The sequence below is a fragment of the Phyllobates terribilis genome, unplaced genomic scaffold (genome assembly GCF_046119375.1).
Source record: "Phyllobates terribilis strain yellow unplaced genomic scaffold, ASM4611937v1 Scaffold_57__1_contigs__length_8443340, whole genome shotgun sequence".
Classification (NCBI taxonomy): domain Eukaryota; kingdom Metazoa; phylum Chordata; class Amphibia; order Anura; family Dendrobatidae; genus Phyllobates; species Phyllobates terribilis.
The window spans coordinates 3,653,598-3,671,975 of record NW_027362817.1 but is presented as its reverse complement, the minus strand read 5'-3'; the positions used below and the strand labels follow the sequence as shown (position 1 = coordinate 3,671,975).

The following is an 18,378-nucleotide window of genomic DNA, read 5'->3' as shown; positions in this document are numbered from 1 at the left end:
AGTTATGAACTCAAGACATTGTTCTTTAGTGCCTCTCCAAAGCATAAGAACATCATCGATGTACCTGAACCACCGGAAGGCATGCGTCCGGAAAGCCGACAAGGGGTACACGTGCATCACCTCCCACCAACCCAAAAAAAGGTTAGCGTAAGAGGGGGCGCAACGAGCACCCATGGCGGTCCCGGACACCTGCCTGTGGTAGGCACAATCGAAGATGAAGTAATTATGTCTCAAGACAAAAGATAACAATTCCAGCAAAAATGAGTTATGTGAAGGATCACTGGCTTCAGACTTATATAGGAATGATGCAACCGCATCCAAACCTAGGGTGTGTGGGATACTGGTATAGAGGGACTCCACATCCAGGGACATCCAGGGCTCATCAAGAGAATGCCAAGAGTGTGCAAAGCAGTCATCAAAGCAAAAGGTGGCTACTTTGAAGAACCAAGAATATAAGACATATTTTCAGTTGTTTCACACTTTTTTGTTAAGTATATAATTCCACATGTGTTAATTCACAGTTTTGATGCCTTCAGTGTGAATGTACAATTTTCAAAGTCATGAAAATACAGAAAAATCTTTTAAATGAGAAGGTGTGTCCAAACTTTTGGTCTGTACTGTATATCTGGCAGCCTGGGAACAGGATTTTGTTTTTTTCCGCCGCTGATCCCCTTTCCGCCCACATCAGGTGGATGGGTCGTTATATCGATGACATCCTCCTGGTGTGGGACGGGACGGTAGAATCTGCGTCGGAATTTATCCTGCATTGTAAGGACAATGAAATGAATCTGAGATTTACTCATTCAATTGGAATTAATTCCATTAATTTTCTGGATGTGACGCTTAGTTTGGATTCTGTGAATCAAGTTGTACTGTCCCCCTATCGCAAAAGTACAGCCACAAATTCCACTTTACTGGCACAGTCATGTCATCAGAAAAATTTAATTAAAAACGTCCCTCTTGGAGAGTCGTATAGGTTTAAAAGGAATTAATCTCTACAGAAAACGTTTGAAAAAGCTAAAGATGAGGTCCGAGTCAGACTGACAGGAAGGGGTTACTCCAAGTGGATGTTAGACAGGGCTGAAAACATAATCAGCCACAAAGACAGAGCAGAGATGCTAAAAGAAACAGGAGAAAGGAAAAAGTGTCAGAAATATAGGTCCAATCATATAGATAAAAACAAAGGAGTAGTGTTTTCAACTATATATAGTCTACACTTCTCAAATATTACTAACATTTTTAAAAAGAGATTACCTATATTATATCAAGGTAAAAAACTAGAGAAAATCCTGACAAATCCTGTGAAATTTATTGCAAAAAAAGTTCCACTTTGGGAGATATTCTGTCTACCAGCCTCTATCTCAATGATAACAATAATAAAAAGGACAATTGGCTCAGTACTAGAGGGTCATACAAGTGCAGGCACAATATATGCACCTGTTGCAATTATATGAAGAATACTAAAACATTTGTCTCTTGTGATTAATTCATGCATAAACTGCAACACAAGCAACGTGGTGTATACTGTGCGATGCGGTTTGTGTGACCTTCAATATGTAGGCTGTCCGGGGGGGGGGGCCGCTGAAAATCAGGATATGACGTCACCTCTCAGATGCCATCAGCAAAATCATTAATAAAAGTTCAGCAATTTCCAAACATTTTATTAATATCCATGGAGGTAATGTGTCTTCTTTTGAAGTGTCAGGCATAGAAAGGGTAAGAATTCCATCCAGGGGTGGTGATATTAAAAGAAAACTAATAAGCCGAGAAACCTAGTGGATCTACCAGCTGAATATTAGGGTACCACATGGTATCAATATCAGGCACAATCTCCTTTACCATTATGAATAGAGAAATGCATATTTGATGTTCTCAGTCTGTAAGTGGGGACTGAATTGTGAACTAGTTTAAAATGTTCAGTCGCCATCAGATCCTTGTCAATGATTAAGACTCACTGGTTTGCTTCGAAACGCGTATGTTTTTAATATCTGGACTGTGACTTAATTGGTTTTATACTATTTGAAGCTATGAAATAAATGAAGAATGGATTTTTTATGGACTTATAGCGCTGGACTTATTCCTTTCTAAATACCTGGTGTCTGCCCCCAGCTCTTGAGTGACCCCATTACAGACAGTAACATTGTCCCACGCCCCCTTCAAGGTCAAGTCCCAAACTTGAGCAGACCCAAAGTTCTCTCCGTGACCCTCTAACACAGGAAGGTCGGCCTCCTCGGTCACAGTCTCTTCCTCATCGCCAGCAAGGACACACAATGGGAATCCATCGACTTCCGATGTCGACCGGAGTATTTCCCTAGGGACCTGGCTTTTGGCCCTCTTGACTCAGTCTGGTTTCCTTACCCCATAAGTCCCTGAACAAGGAAAAATCACTCTCCAATATGACGAGATGTATCAGGCCCTTGACCCCCCCGACCTCGTGGGATTGGGCACCACAGTCTGTTCCCACCATCACTCTGGCCACCGGTTAGTTCTTGGTGTCCCCATGTATGCAGCATATGCCCACAATTTTGGCAAGGATCCGCTGGTGGGGAAGGGTGGCACTGATTTAAGGTTACCAGACTCCAAGAGTCTTAACAGTCCAAGCACTTTTACTTCATTAATCGACACGGCACATACCTGCGGCCCCTTGCCGGGTTGACAGTCCACACTGCAGGCTGGGTAAGCATAATATGAACACCGTCTGCCTAGGCTGCAGTCCATTGGCTCAGGGGACATCTGACACTGGGCGACTACGTGTCCAGGGTTGTGACACTGCCAACATACCACATCCCTCACAGCAGTCTTTGCCGGGCCCTTAGTGGGATTGGGACAACCCCCTTTTGTGACTCTAGACCCCTTACTTGGTGAGCCCGCTCCTCTTTGGGTACCCCAGTATGGGGAATTTACTAGGTCCGGTTTCCCGAGGGATTTTTCGACCACATAGTACCTCTCTACCAGGCCCACAAGGTCGTCCGCGTTCTGAGGGTCGCCCTGAGCCACCCAGGTCTGCATCTGCCTGGGTAGGGAATGGATGAACCTGTCCATCACCACACACTCAACCATCTGGGCAGGAGAGGAAGACTCTGGCTGCAGCCACTTCTAGACTAGATGTAGCAAGTCAAACATTTGTGACCTGGGTGGTTTGTCACTACTATACGCCCAGCGGTGGACCCTTTGCGCTCTGACTGACAGTCACTCCTGAGCGTGCCAATATCTGTTTTTACTTTGGCATACTCCTGGGTATCCTGTAGGGCCAGGTCATAGTAGGCATTTTGGGGTTCACCCGTTAAATAGGGGGCCAGTACCTCCGCCCACTGCTCCAGTGGCAGCTTTTTACGCTCTGCTACCCTTTCTAAAACAGTCAGAAATGCCTCAACATTGCCCCTGGGGTTATCTTTTGCATCTCTCGCCTTACCGCTTCCGGATGCAGGAGACATCATCTGGAGTTAGGGGAGGGGCGGTTTCTCTGGTGCGGATTTCCTCTGCCAGGAGATCCTCTGCCAGGAGATCCATCTGCCATTGTTGTTGTTGGAGCTGCTGTATCAGGAGTTTATTAATTTCCTGCTGCATTTGCTGCTGCTCACGGTGCTGCTGTTGTAGCCTCTGCTGGCTCTGCAAATATTGCTGGTGTTGCTGCTGCTGACTTTGCAGCAAGTGCTTAAGGAGCTCATCCATGCTGCTGGACATCGCTGGCTGGCGGCCTTTACCTAGCACATCCACAGGTCTCTGTGGCAGGTACACGTGTTCCTGGAATCTTGCACGCACTCTCGCACGAACTGTGGCAAGACTCCTCACTCGACTGCTTCCAGACGTAGACTCAGGACACTGTTTCTTCTGCACGTTTATTGTAGCTGCATAAGCACTGCAGATTCATCAAAATAAACACGGCCTTTCCGGCGTAACGGAAAAACATTAAGTATAGCACAGTACATAAGTGAGCGGGTTCCACCCACTCTCTGTATCACAAGCCGTTCAGGCAAACTCCTTTAGTGGAGCTCTCTAGCTTCTACACACATCTGCAAACTTGACTCTCCAGATCACACCAGAGAAAAAAAAGTGTCTGAGCATTTAACCTTGCTCAGCCACACCCTGAGGGGAGGTAGGGTGAATGACTTCCCACCCGATCTCTATGCCATTCACACAAAACCACTCGCTTCACAATGGTGATTACACCCTCAACATATAACATGCTGGGGAAAAGTTGTAGGTTCAGTTCACACAGGCTAGCAGCCGTAGTGACACATACCTCCCCTCACATATAACACCAGTGACCCTGTCACAGCTCTCACAAACAACAAAGGGAAACACCGGGAGTGAAGGAAGGGGAAAACCAAAGTAGGAGAGTATTTGCACACAACTAAAACCAAGCAACAGTGTTTAGCTAAATCCACCAACTCTTGAATCATGCAGCATGAAGCTAACTCTGGCAATGCCTGCTTGCCAGAGTCCAGTATATATAGGAGAGGGAAGTATTTATTAGCTGAGAGCATCACCCAAGAAAGCTTTCAGGAGTTCAGAACTGAACAGCTTAACCCCTGCACTGCTAGAGGAAACCTGCACAGTTTAATATGAAGTTGAAATGCTACTAAACAGTGCAAAATTAGGAGAAATCAGACGGCATTATCTCCTGGCTCCTGTCTGTCATGGTAAACCCATGACATTAACATATTAGGTGCTGTAAGGCGGTGGTGTTCACAACGTGCAGTAACTGAGGCAGTGACCCAAGCTAGTCCAACATAAACAGCTTTTATTCAGCAACTTACGGGTAAACAGAAAGTCCTCCGGTTCACAGCTGGGTTAACATGAGTCCATAAACAATGGTTGCTGTGGACAATGGCCGTGCCAGGCCGCTCAGAGCCTGACAGGTGCAGAGCCTTCCCAGGCATGGGTTCAGCCACACTCAATCCTGCTGAGCTTTCCTGCTATGCTCCTAGCAGGTTCCAACATAGAACAACACTAATCCTTATTGCAGGGATTTTAAAGGACCTGTGGCAAGAGCCACTGGAAAACTCGGGTTGGAGGGAGGAGGCCCACTGCCTTCCTGTAGCCTCCCCCAAGAAATGAAGGCCCTGCCGGGCTTTACTAATCTGCCTTAGCCAGATAGCCTGACCAGGTCAATGCTCACGTTCATTCCTGCATTGCAGCCGCAGGTGTGTCTGTGACTGCAATGCACTCCAATGGATTTAATAGGTCTCTGTACACATTCTGGGGGATATATAACGTCCCTCGTATACAATCCCAGTCACTGCCTCACAGTGCGAAGTACTTCCGTTACTAATATCTGCAACAGAAAGGTAAAAAAAAATTATTTTGCTCTGTAGTCACTATTACATCGCGTGTCAAGTTCAATGTGAAAAATTTGGTGAAAGATCCTCTTTAACAACATTATGTTAACTATTTCCCATTATTTGTATTTATTCCACATCACTGTTCATGGTTTTCATGCATTGCAGTAAAGAAGCAGCATTATCACATCACTAGTCAATGTTACCTAATAAAGATTAGTGGCAGATAGCTTGTGCTCTTTAATGTATGAGTGTTATAGCATATCTGTTATAGTTGTTATACATAGATTTGTGTTTTATTGTGCGCATAAACCTTTAGTTAGTGGCGAGTGGCATCTTCTTCACCTTCCAGCATTTTGTAGTTCCCTTTTCCTTACAACTAGGCTCACTGTAAATATTCAAAAATCTCACTAATTTGTCTATTGTTAGACAGTCTTATCTATTTACAGTATATTACTGTCTCATTGCCTATTCAGTATATGAGACTTATACTGTGAGAAGGGAGAGGGGAGTGGAGGTGGAAGGTAGCTGATTTATCAGAGTTCCACACTAGGAACAGCATGTACATTAAGCTTTCAGATCGTTTAGAATCCTTTACTTAAAGCGTATCTCAAAACCATTTCCATTAGCAGTAATGGCAGAATGACCAATTGTCTGTGAAGTCTTACACAGTAGGCTTCATTTTTACCACCGTACAATCGTATTACAGCACTAGCGATTAAAATCTAGACGACATCATTCATTATACAGTACAGACCAAAAGTTTGGACACATCTTCTCATTTAAAGATTTTTCTGTATTTTCATGACTATGAAAATTGTACATTCACACTGAAGGCATCAAAACTATGAATTAACACATGTGGAATTATATACCTAACAAAAAAGTGTGAAACAACTGAAAATATGTCTTATATTCTAGGTTCTTTAAAGTAGCCACCTTTTGCTTTGATGACTGCTTTGCACACTCTTGGCATTCTCTTGATGAGGTTCAAGAGGTAGTCACCGGAAATGGTTTTCACTTCACAGGTGTGCCCTCTCAGGTTTAATAAGTGGGATTTCTTACCTTATAAATGGGGTTGGGACCATCAGTTGTGTTGTGCAGAAATCTGGTGGATACACAGCTGATAGTCCTACTGAATAGACTGTTAGAATTTGTATTATGGCAAGAAAAAAGCAGCTAAGTAAAGAAAACGAGTGGCCATCATTACTTTAAGAAGTGAAGGTCAGTCAGTCCAAAAAATTGGGCAAACTTTGAATGATTTTGCAACTGCACTTGGGGACACAATCAAGCGCAAGAAAGAAACTGGCTCACATGAGGACCGCCCCATCAAAGGAAGACCAAGAGTCACCTCTGCTTCTGAGGATAAGTTTATCCGAGTTACCAGCCTCAGAAATTGCAGGTTAACAGCAGCTCAGATTAGAGACCAGGTCAATGCCACACAGAGTTCTAGCAGCAGACACATCTCTTCAACAACTGTAAAGAGGAGACTTTGTGCAGCAGGCCTTCATGGTAAAATAGCTGCTAGGAAACCACTGCTAAGGACAGGCAACAAGCAGAAGAGACTTGTTTGGGCTAAAGAACACAAGGAATGGACATTAGACCAGTGGAAATCTGTGCTTTGGTCTAATGAGTCCAAATTAGAGATCTTTGGTTCCAACCACCGTGTCTTTGTGCGACGCAGAAAAGGTGAACGGATGGACTCTACATGCCTGCTTACAACCGTGAAGCAAGGAGGAGGAGGTGTGATGGTGTGGGGGTGCTTTGCTGGTGACACTGTTGGGGATTTATTCAAAATTGAAGGCATACTGAACCAGCATGGCTACCACAGCATCTTGCATGCTATTCCATCCGGTTTGCGTTTAGTTGGACCTTAAAAAATTTTCAACAGCACAATGACCCCAAACACACCTCCAGGCTGTGTAAGGGCTATTTGACCAAGAAGGAGAGTGATGGGGTGCTACGCCAGATGACGTGGCCTCCACAGTCACCAGACCTGAACCCAATCGAGATGGTTTGGGGTGAGCTAGACCGCAGAGTGAAGGCAAAAGGGCCAACAAGTGCTAAGCATCTCTGGGAACCTCCTTCAAGACCATTTCCGGTGACTACCTCCTTGAAGCTCATCAAGAGAATGCCAAGAGTGTACAAAGCTGTCCTCAAAGCAAAAGGTGGCTACTTTGAAGAACCTAGAATTTAAGACATATTTTCAGCTGTTTCACACTTTTTTGTTAAGTATATAATTCCACATGTGTTAATTCATAGTTTTGATGCCTTCAGTGTGAATGTATCATTTTCACACAGAAAAATCTTTAAATGAGAAGGTGTGTCCAAACTTTTGGTCTGTACTGTACATTGCAAAATGAAACAGATTTTTGGAAAAGGTTTCTAGTGCAGCCTCCAGTATGATAGTTTTTCTGTGTAAATGAAGGTACATTTTAAAGGGGTTGTCCAAGACTAACAGGCAAGTCGTTGCTACCTAGCTGCCTGTTGTGCCCGTACCCAATCTCTGCCGGCACAGAGCGAACACTGACCGCTCCTGGCAGGCGATTCAGTGGCTCAGCAACGTCGACAGAGCAGCAGCTTCTCTTCTGCTCTGCTCTGTTGATGAGGTGTGGCTACCGTTGTCATGCTGACCGATAGTTGGCTCCCTGTTGCCTAACTGTGGGAAGCTGGCTGTCCATAAGCATGATGTCTGCATTCGCCCTCTGTCGACAGAGCAGCCAAGAAGAAGAGCTGCTCTGTTGACATGGAGCAGTTAAATCTCTGGAAGGAACGGTTGGTGACCACTCTAAGCCAGCATTGGGTACAACAGGCAGTCACTTACCAACTGCATGGCTGTAACTTTTTAGGCCCTTTATAAAAGTCCTGGACAACCTCTTTAATGTTCTCTCTGTAACTGCTGAGTATGCTGGCTCGTTCTAGTGTGAAGCTCTGAACAATTTGCTTCTTTTCCTTACATCTCACACCATAAGATTATATGGCAGGCACATTATAACATTACCAGAAATGATGAGTGTAGTTAGAGACCTGAAATATTTAGGTTAGACGCATTTCTGGATGCATTTTAAATACACATTTCTAGTTATATAAAGATTGATTTTTTTAACAATATGTACATTTTAGCCCTAGGCAAATCTTTTGCATTAAAGATTTATCTTTTTGCTTTTTTACACTCAGCGATTTCTTAGTGATTATGGACTTATTTGGGTTGGAGATGATGGTTCATCAGAAGCTTCTGAACAGGAGACCCTGGATAGCAGTGCAGGTGACTAATGTCAATGATATATTGCAACCTCCAAATTCTGGAACACAATAAGCTGGAAACTGAAATATAACAAATATTCACATTTAAAAATATTTTTTGTGTAAATGCACAGGACCTTCTTTTTACATTTTCCAACCAGATTTTGATCTGGTCCTTGAGAATCTGCGAGACTTGAATCTCTTGGGAGGAGAAGGTGTATCACATATAGAGTATAAAGAGGGGGCAGCATGTCTGAGGCTTCCTGAGCCTGTTCCACTCACTTTATATAAAAATGGAATCATCATGTTCCAAGGGCCATTTCGCTCCTACCAAGAGCCATCAACACAGGTACGAGAGTGCGAGGCAAGTCTAATAAAAGTTTGAGAAAACACTACTTGACTAACAAGTGTTGATGAGTTTTTATATTTCAGCAATGTCTGAGAGATATCATGGATGGATACTTTCCTTCAGAATTACAAACACGCTTTCCTGATGGAGTTACTTTTCAGGTAAATAAGTGTAATTATTTGCAAAATTACTTTTTCCTTAGATTTTGAAGAGGTTGTTGAAGGATTTTTAAAAATAATATTCTTAGAGAGGAAAAGTGTTAAAATAAATTAGAGTACTTGCGTATTAAATCCACGCTCCGCTTCAGCAGTCTCTGTGGGTCCTGCAGTAATGACATCATGTCTATCATTCACATGACCGCAGCAGCCACTTGTTCATTATTGACCCTTGCATGTATAGCACATCACCGCTGAGGTTAGTAATTGGTTGTAACAGAAACATAAATGAGAGATGTGATTGCTGCAGGATCAGCAAAGACCATTGATGCGGCAGGGAACTGAGTAGGTGAGTAAGGCCAATTTCAGACCTCCATGAAGCATGCATGGACTGGCCGCAAGTCTCCTGACCTGACAGCCTCATATATTCATTTGAGGCTGTCAAGTTCAGGATGGTTGACCCACAGCCAGAAACTTTCTTTGATGTCTGAAGCAAGATTTTTACAAACATATCTTGTTCAAAGTACGGGTCACTACTTCCAACATCTATTGTATTATACTGTACATATGCAATATTTACTGGTCTTTACTGAGTTCTATTATTAATACCAATGGTGTATATTGTGATGTCAATAATAAACAAAATTATCTATAATAGTAATATGGAGAGTGTATCTGATTAACAAAATCCCAATTACTCCTTAGACAGCTATAGATGTGTTTTTAGATGTAGTACAGCCAGAAATGCTGTATAACTTGTACGTTTTAGATGTTTTTTTTTACCTTTCCTGTGCTGATGTTGTATATTCATGCCCCTTTCTCCCGTACTACCTATTTATTTAAGTGTTTGAACCAACCAGAGACCCTTCAGGAGAAAAGCAGGCTTCTGGAAAGTGAGGAAGATATATAATTTTTTATGTTTTTTTTTTACTAAATATTTACATATGCACAGACCATTCAAAAATCTCAGACAAACATCAGATCAAGATGATAAAAATGTTGTTTTTGCACATAATTTTGGCGTGCTCGGGGTTGACAGCGACTGTTAGGGCACAACGGGTCCACCGCTGGGCATATCATTGTGATGAACCCTCTTGCTCCAAAATGTTTTATCTGCTGCACCCGGTCCAAAAATGGTTGCAGCTGGAGTCCTCTACCCCTGCACTAATGGTAGAGCGAGTGTTGATGGACCGGTTCATGCATTCCTTTTCGAGACCAATAGGGGGTCGAGGGTTCCGTTTTGAGGCAAACTCCAAACTGGGGGTCCTAACAGGGGGCAGAGGCCCAAATGGGGGTGGGCGTCCAAGGTCTAAAGGGGTGAAGGAGGTAATGACAAAGGTCCTAGTTGGCTATATATGCTGGAAATGTCACGGCCCATGCCATATAACCACCCGTTGTCCCCTGATCTCCGAGCACATGGACTGTAGCCTGGGACGCCGCAGTTGATAATATGTTTATCTGGCCTGTAGTGTGAATTGTCCACACAGCAAGGGTCCACAGGTTTGTCCCGTAAAGGGGACTGGTCTGCTAGACCCAGGGAGTGTGCCCTCGTGAGGGGCACACTTGCTCTCCAGCTGATCCCTGGGAAATAGGTTGGCATCCGCTGCATTCACAGGGATGCTTAAGACTATCCATTGGTCAGACTGGACATTGAAACAGCCCAAGTACTGAGTCCCACGAGGTCGGCGTAGTCCAGAACTTATTGCACCCCATTATCATAGGCTGGGACTTTGTTTGCCCAGATACAGGAGAAGATTGCAATGGTGATGCCCATCGGAAAAAGACATCTCCAGGCACGAGAGGCTTATGCTAGGATCTACAACCATTCAGCTAGAATGAGGCAGTTCAGCCCTGGGGTCCAAGTCCTCGTAGTAATACCCACCGTGGAGAGTTAAGTTCTTGGCCAAATAGCAAGGCCTCTATGAGGTGCTGAAGTGAACTACAAGTTCATCAACCAGCAATACGAAAACCGTACCAAGTGTACCACTTCAATCTTATCAAGAGCCGTGGCAAGATAAGGAGCCCTTTGAAACTCCATGTTTGCTTGTCAAGCTAGAAGCAGACGTTGAAGGAGTTGCAATAGCGGAGATGCTGTCGGAGGCCCAAAAACAGCAGTGTCGGGAGTTGCTGCAGCGGACCAGGGACCTGTTCTCAGTTAAGCCAGGGTGTACAAAGATCATAGAACACGAGGTTCTGACGTAATCCCATGTGCGGGTGAACTTGAAGCCCTATCGAATTTTTGAGGCCCAGCGAGAGCTGATATCCAAGGAAGTAAAGCGTATTCTGAAGCTTGGAGTCATTGAGGAATCCAAGAGCGTGTGGTCCAGCCCGATTGTCCTGGTTTCAAAACCGCATGGTGAATGGAGGTTCTTTAACGATTATAGGAAGCTGAATGAAGTCTCCAAGTTCGACGCATATCCGATGCCACGTGTTGATGAGCTGATCGAGAGACTTAGGCCTGCAAGGTATGTCACAACAAGCCAAGGGTAAACCGCTTTCTCTACACCTGACTGATGCTCCTTTCTGGAAATCGTGTGTTACTACAGGAGATTCCTCCTAAACTTTGCCATGATGGCCGCAACTCTGACCGGCCTCCTTAAGGGGACGGAATCCGCTATGGCCAAATGGTCTGCAGAGGCGGAGATGGCCTTTCAAGAACTGAAAAGTACCTCTGTGTAATTTTCTGGTTCTGGAGGCCCCCGGCTTCTACCTGAGTAGGATACCGTCGGCATCTGAGAAGAATTATTCCATCGTAGAAAAGGAATGCATTGCCATAAAGTGGCCAGTGGACACTTTACAATGCTATCTGTTAGGGCAAAAAATTGAATTAGTATGAGACCATGCCAGACGCAGGTGGTTGAGGGAGAAAAAGGGGAAAAACGCTCTAATTACCTACCCGCTGGTTTTTAGCCCTGCAGGATTTCAGCTTCCATGTGGAACATAGAGCCGGGAAGTTACATGGTAATACCAATGACCTCTCAAGAATTCCGTGTCTAGTGGTTAAAGGTGCAAAGCCCCATGGCTTTAGGCCGAGGGGGAGGTATGTAAGGTGGCTACCGGACACATAGTTGATGGGAGGTATGTATCACGGAGGTGGTTGTCCTCTGTGATGTAAACTTGGAGTAATGCTGTAATGCACATAGTACTAAGAGGCTTGTTTTGTGCATCTGGGTTAGGTTTACGGGCAGCCTGAGAGAGGGGCAGGTTTGACTTCCCATATACTCCACCTCTGGATGTGGTTCACATTCTAAATGGAGTCTGTTTGTTTCACACATGGCCTGTGTTTGGAGGTAAGAAGACCTCCTGTGTGACGTCTCCAGACTGAGCCGGTATGCTGGATGCTGCCCAGCCTGTGTTTCCTGGACTGTCTCTAAAGTGACTTTGTTGGAACTGTTTACTTTATTTTGCCTGCACTGAAAGGCCATTTATTTTCCCTTGCTTGTGGCATGTTTTATGATGCACCAATAAACCAGCCTGGATATTTAAATGGAAACTGTTCCTGTGTTACCTCACCACGCCACAATATTTTATCACCATATTTTGCAGACTATAAGATGCACTGGACCATAAGACGCACCTCAAATTTTGAGGAGGAAAATAGGAAAAATTAATTTATTTAAATAAAAATGGTGATGCCTCTTGTACAGTTGAAACCAGAAGTTTACATACACTATATAAAAAGACACAAATGCATGTTTTCATCAATATCTGACATGAAATCAGAATAAACCTTTCCCGTTTTAGGTCAATTAGGATTACCAGGATTTTTAATATTTTGCCAAATGCCAGAATCATGAGAGAATGTTTTAAGGCATTTTTTATTACTTACTGCAAAGTCAAAAGTTTACATAAATTTCATTAGTATTTGGTACCATTGCCCTTGAACTGAATGACTTGGGATATCCTTCCACAAGCTTCTCACACTAGTTGGTTGGAATTTGGGCCCATTCCTCCTGACAAAACTGGTGTAACTGATCCAGGTTCGTAGGTCGCCTTGCTCCCACTGCCTTTTCAGCTTTGCCCATAAATTTTCAATAGGATTGAGATCAGAGCTTTGTGATGGCCACTCCAAAACATTGACTTTGTTATCCTTAAGCCACTTTGTTACCATTTTGGCAGTATGCTTCGGGTCATTGTCCATTTGGAAGACCCATTTCCGCCCAAGCTTTAACTTCCTGGCTGATGTCTTGAGATGTTGCTTCAGTATTGAAGGCCATAGATAGGGAAGGGGGGGTTGAGCAGTGGTCGGTCCCCACCATCAACTAAAGACAACAGGGAAGCAACTTAGCTTGAGCCAACTTCAGCGAGGAAGTAAGCAGCTCCAAAACTTCACAAGGGAACATGTGATTAACACCGGCACCTCCCTGTAGCAAACAAAGTATTTAAACAGCCAGGCCAGCGTGTCAATTAGAGCAGGAGGAAGGTAGCCGCTGGGTCCTAAAGTAAGACAGATTTTAAAAGGTGTCTGCAATGCCAAATGAAGAGATCTTGTGCAGCCAACTGCAGAGAGACTGTCTGTCACATCTGACACATCCGTTACATCATTTTCACAAGGTCTTTTTGCTTTTTTCCTTGGGTTGATATGCATATGTCGGACCAAAGCACGTTCATCTCTGGGACACAGAACCCGTCTCCTTCCTGAGCAGTATGATGGCTGGACATTCCCATCTTGTTTGTATGTGCATATAATTGTTTGTACAGATGAACAAGGCACCTTCAGGTATCTTGAAATTGTACCAAAGATGAGCCAGACATGTGCAAGTCCACAATTCTCTTCCTGATATCTTGGCTGATTTCTTTAGACTTTCCCATGATGCTACACAAAGAAGCAGTGTGTTTCAGGTGTGCATTAAAATACATCCACAGGTGTGTCTCTAATTAACTCAGATATTTCCACAAAACTTAACAGAAGCTTCCAAACACATGACATCATCATATAGGCAGTCCAGAATTGTTTAAAGGCATAGTAATCTTAGTGTATGTAAACTTTTGACTATTGAGTAAGTAATAAAAATGCCTTAAAACATTCTCGTTATTCTAGAATTTGGCAGACATTAAAAATGATGGTAATCCTAATTGACTTAAAACTGGAAAGGTCTATTCTGATTTCATGTCAGATATTGAGAAAAACATGCATATGTGTCTCTTTCTTAATTAAGATTTTCATTGATTTTTAGGGTCCAAAAGGGGAAAGGGAAATCATCAAAGAACAAAAATCAATGAGGACATTTAGTGTACAATGATAGGAAATCATTATCTCATGAACATTTAAATTGATTGTTTAATATTTGTTTTTCAAGATCTGACAATGCATCGACTATTGGCGATAAGCACATGCCACACAGGAAAGGGGAGAAAAGAGAAGGTTTTAGGGAGGACCACGAGGATACCAAACACTACAAATTACTTATTTATATGTCTATTGTGAGATAGATTGCTATATAAACCATGTATGTGACTAGGCGAAATAATCAAAGATTGAATGAGGTGAAGGAGTCTGATGGATTCTACCTAAGCATGCTTTGGTAAATTGAAGAGGATAGGAAGGACTCCCAATGAAACCATTTAGTAGCCATTTTGTTGACCTCCTCTTGTGTTAGTGCACTCAGCCAAAGTTCATGGGATGGAAACTATCTCTGAAAACCATTCCTCCAACGAGGGAGGATCAACAGATTTCCAGTGACAACTACCTTAGCTGACTGGGAGGTGTTTTAACAACGATTTCTTGAAGGTATTCTTAGGCATCGGGAACATGTATGATAAGCTAGCTTCTGGTTTCTTAGGAATTGATACCCGAGTCATCTCTTGAATTACCTTCAGGACACTCTCCCAGAAGGCCCCGAGTACCAGACATGACCACCAGATGTGACCCATTGTGCCAGGTTGAGCTCCACACTGCCAACACAGATCAGAGACCCCAGGATTCTAATTCCTTTCCTGTGCCTTAGTTGGCTATAGAAGACATATGATACATCTGTCCCACTGGTCTCCGGTGAACATCTGGTGCAACTCGCACTCCCACGCCCTACAAAAAGGGGGCAATATATCCCGATCATTATTTAACAATAGCTTATAAATCACTACCATAGCGTGAGCTGTACTACTGGAAGCAACACACATTAGTTCGAAGGCCGATAGGGGGCGAGCAACATTCCATTCGCCCATATTTGAGGAAATAAAGTATGAAAGTTGAATGTACTCAAAATTGTAGCGTGTTCTAGGGATAATGTCCCCCAGGACGGCCGAGAGAGGGAGCAGAACACCCCAGGGGCCACATGGCACAATTGTAGAGGTCTGCTCCTAGAGCTACCGAAGAAGCAGTTGGCTGAGGCATCAGAGAAGTGTGGATTATCGGTAATTGGGGCTAATGGACCTCTTTCATCAATCAGAACACCCCTCAGATTGGGAATATGAATATATTTCAATGTTTGCAGGAGTGTAAAAGATCAAGTATCCTCACATGAGCTGCCGCCAGATAATACTTTCAGCAGTCAGGGAGCCTCACCCCACCTGCCTCCTTAGAGCGTACCAGGACATTACTGCGTGATCTAGGTCTCCCTGTGAGCCAAATGAATTGACAAAATTTATGTTGGATTTTTGTCCAGATAGAGACAGGGATATAGAAAGGGATGATCTGCAAAGTTATAGAAGTCTAGGCAGAACCGTCATCTTGAGGATATTTATCCTTCCAAACCAGAGAATTCCCCTCTGTTCCATGAATTCAGATCTACCTCTAGTCTGGAAAAAAATGTTTGAAAATTTAAGGAAAACAATTCTGATAGGTTAGGTGAGATAGTTATGCCCAGATAGCTAATTTGCTTACTAGTGGGTCATTTAAAGGGAAAATTGGATTTTAAGATATCTACCACATGAAGGGGGAAGGAGATGTTTAGGGCTTCCAATTTGTCAAAATTAATCTTAAAATTGGACCAGTGACTGAACAGGAGAGATGGGAGAGAGATATGTGGGTTGGTCAAGTAAATTAGTAGGTCGTCCGTTAATGCAGAGCATTAATACTCCGCGCCCGCTATTTTACTACCTCGTATATTGGGATTGATTCTAATAGCTTCCAAGAGATGTTCCATAATTAAAATATATCACATGGGAGAAAGGGGAAAACCTTGGCGCTTGACATTTTTGATACTGAAGGGGGATGAAAGAGAGCCATTGATTTTGAGCTGATGTGTCTTTTTTATATAGTGTATGTAAACTTCTGGTTCCAACTGTAGTTCCATTTTACAGTAGTTTACCGGGGATCGGCAATGGAGCGGGGTCTCAGGAGGCAGGGTCCCTGTTTCAGGAGGCCAGCGGAAGGAGTTGGGCAATGTTGCAGGCCTCTGGCTGGGAGGAAGGGGTGTCCCGGCACTGTGAGACTGCAGGCCATGGGCTCTCCTAAGATTTCAGTGCTGAGTGGTGGGCCTCAGGAAAATGTCCGCCAACAGTGATTAAGATCTCCAGACGATAATTGTTAAATTATGGCTCTGTGCTCCCTACAATAGTTTATCTCCAGCAGCGAGCAGTGTGTCATCATTGCATCTTGAGTTCTTTGATTGGGGGCGCTGATGTATTCACTGTATATATTAGTAAGAGATCTGAATGTACCCACATTATAAAGGGAATACAATATATATTGTATGTGTATATAATATATACACCATGCTGTATACATACAGAGAGAGCTGGCATCATTCACAGATACCAAGTGACATATGCTGAGTCCTGCCCACCCATGCACTTCACCCTGCCCAGCCACGACCCCACCTGTCACATTCTAGAGCCCGGATATGTTTATTTAGAAATCTTCTATCATATACACGAAATGTGTCCTTAGGAGTCTATTAGCAAGACAGAGGCCAAAAGACTATATAATTGAATAATTAAATGACCTAGCCACTTAATATATGTTCTTCTCAGGTTACAGATATGCAAAGTGTTATATTCCGTGAACATACATCATGGGATCAGTTTCCGGGTCAAGGTGTAAGTGTTGGTTGTGCAGAGAAGAATCAGATTGAGACTAGTGAGATACCAGGTATGGTAAAATTAATATTGTTAATAAAACTGAAGCGCGTCAGTGCATCTGATTGGTTGAAAAGTCCCAGGCTTCTTCCTTTGCATAAGTTATAGTGTGGTGACTAATCGCCACACTTTTTTGTAATGCGAGCTGTATTGCGGCTACAAATATATTCCTGCTGTAGATATTATCACTCAATCCTTTACTCCATACAACTCTATCATTCGTAATTAAGATTATCTACTAATTCCATAGATTTTTGTTTTTGAAATTAATGCTAATAGTGGACTCTGTCTGCTATATACAGCAGCCTATCTGATTCCTCCAAGGGCAGGGGCTATCTGTCAAACAAATACTGACTGGCTTAGCAATACACTGTACAACAGATTATCTGATGTGTTTTCAATGAGATCAAAGGAACGCATGTTCAAGTCCCCTTATGGGGCTAGTTAAGTATGTTAAACATTTTTATTTAAGTGTAAAAAATTAAAATAAATATAAAGAAAAAGACAAATCAGTTTTAACCGGTTCCCGACCGCCCACTGTAGATAAACGTCCGCGCTGCCTGGGCTCTGTGCAGCGCGTACGTTTAAAAACGGTGGGTGGTCTCGAAGCGCTCAGGACCCCCAGGGTCCTGCAAGCACTGCGATTTCGGTGCAGAGCGTTAGCTCTGACAGGGAACATCATCGGGACCTGATTGGATCAGGTCCCAGTGATGTTAACCCTTTGCTGTCTTCTATATGCTGCGATCTATAGTGATCGCGGCATATAGGAGACAGCAGGAGGAGAGGGGGGTCGTCTTACTTACCTCCGAAGACCTCCGTTTCGTTTGAGGACCTGGGGTTGCTATGGCAGCTGGAGGTCACATGACCGCCTCCAGCTCTGCCATATATGGTGTCCTATGTGACTCAGCCTGCATGCTGAGCCAGACAGGAGACTGACTGAAACAGTCAGTGAAGATCTCATGTAATGTAATACATGTCTATTACATTACATGAGATCAGTGATCAGAAAAATAAAAATTAATGTCCCATACAGGGACTATGTAAAAAAAAGTACAAAAAAGTTTTTAAACTATTAAAAAAAAAAAAATCACAAAATAAATAAAAATAAATAAAATATTAAACCAATAAATCCGTATATTTTTCCAAAACCAAAAAAAGTACACATATTTGGTATCGCTACGTCCGAAACAACCCGAGCTATAAAACTGTCACACTAATTAACTCCTTCTGTGTACACCGTAATAAAAATAAATAAAAAACGGAGCAAAAAAAATATGCTTTTTCATCATATCGCCAAACAAAAAGTGGAAAAAAATGCGATCAAAAAGCA

General features: G+C 43.2%; 1 protein-coding gene across 3 annotated transcripts in view; it reads left to right on the top strand.

Moving 5' to 3' along the window:
• UBXN11 (UBX domain protein 11) overlaps positions 1-18,378 on the top strand; it is a 59,440-nt gene that overhangs the window by 8,786 nt on the left and 32,276 nt on the right. For 2 of the 3 annotated variants that reach the window (XM_073661801.1, XM_073661799.1), the window contains 4 exons: positions 8,460-8,547; positions 8,660-8,874; positions 8,958-9,035; positions 16,944-17,061. In XM_073661801.1, the coding sequence (XP_073517902.1) occupies positions 8,460-8,547; positions 8,660-8,874; positions 8,958-9,035; positions 16,944-17,061 (499 nt within the window). The remainder of the gene's footprint in view (positions 1-8,459; positions 8,548-8,659; positions 8,875-8,957; positions 9,036-16,943; positions 17,062-18,378) is intronic. The other variant, XM_073661800.1, reaches the window with a different exon arrangement.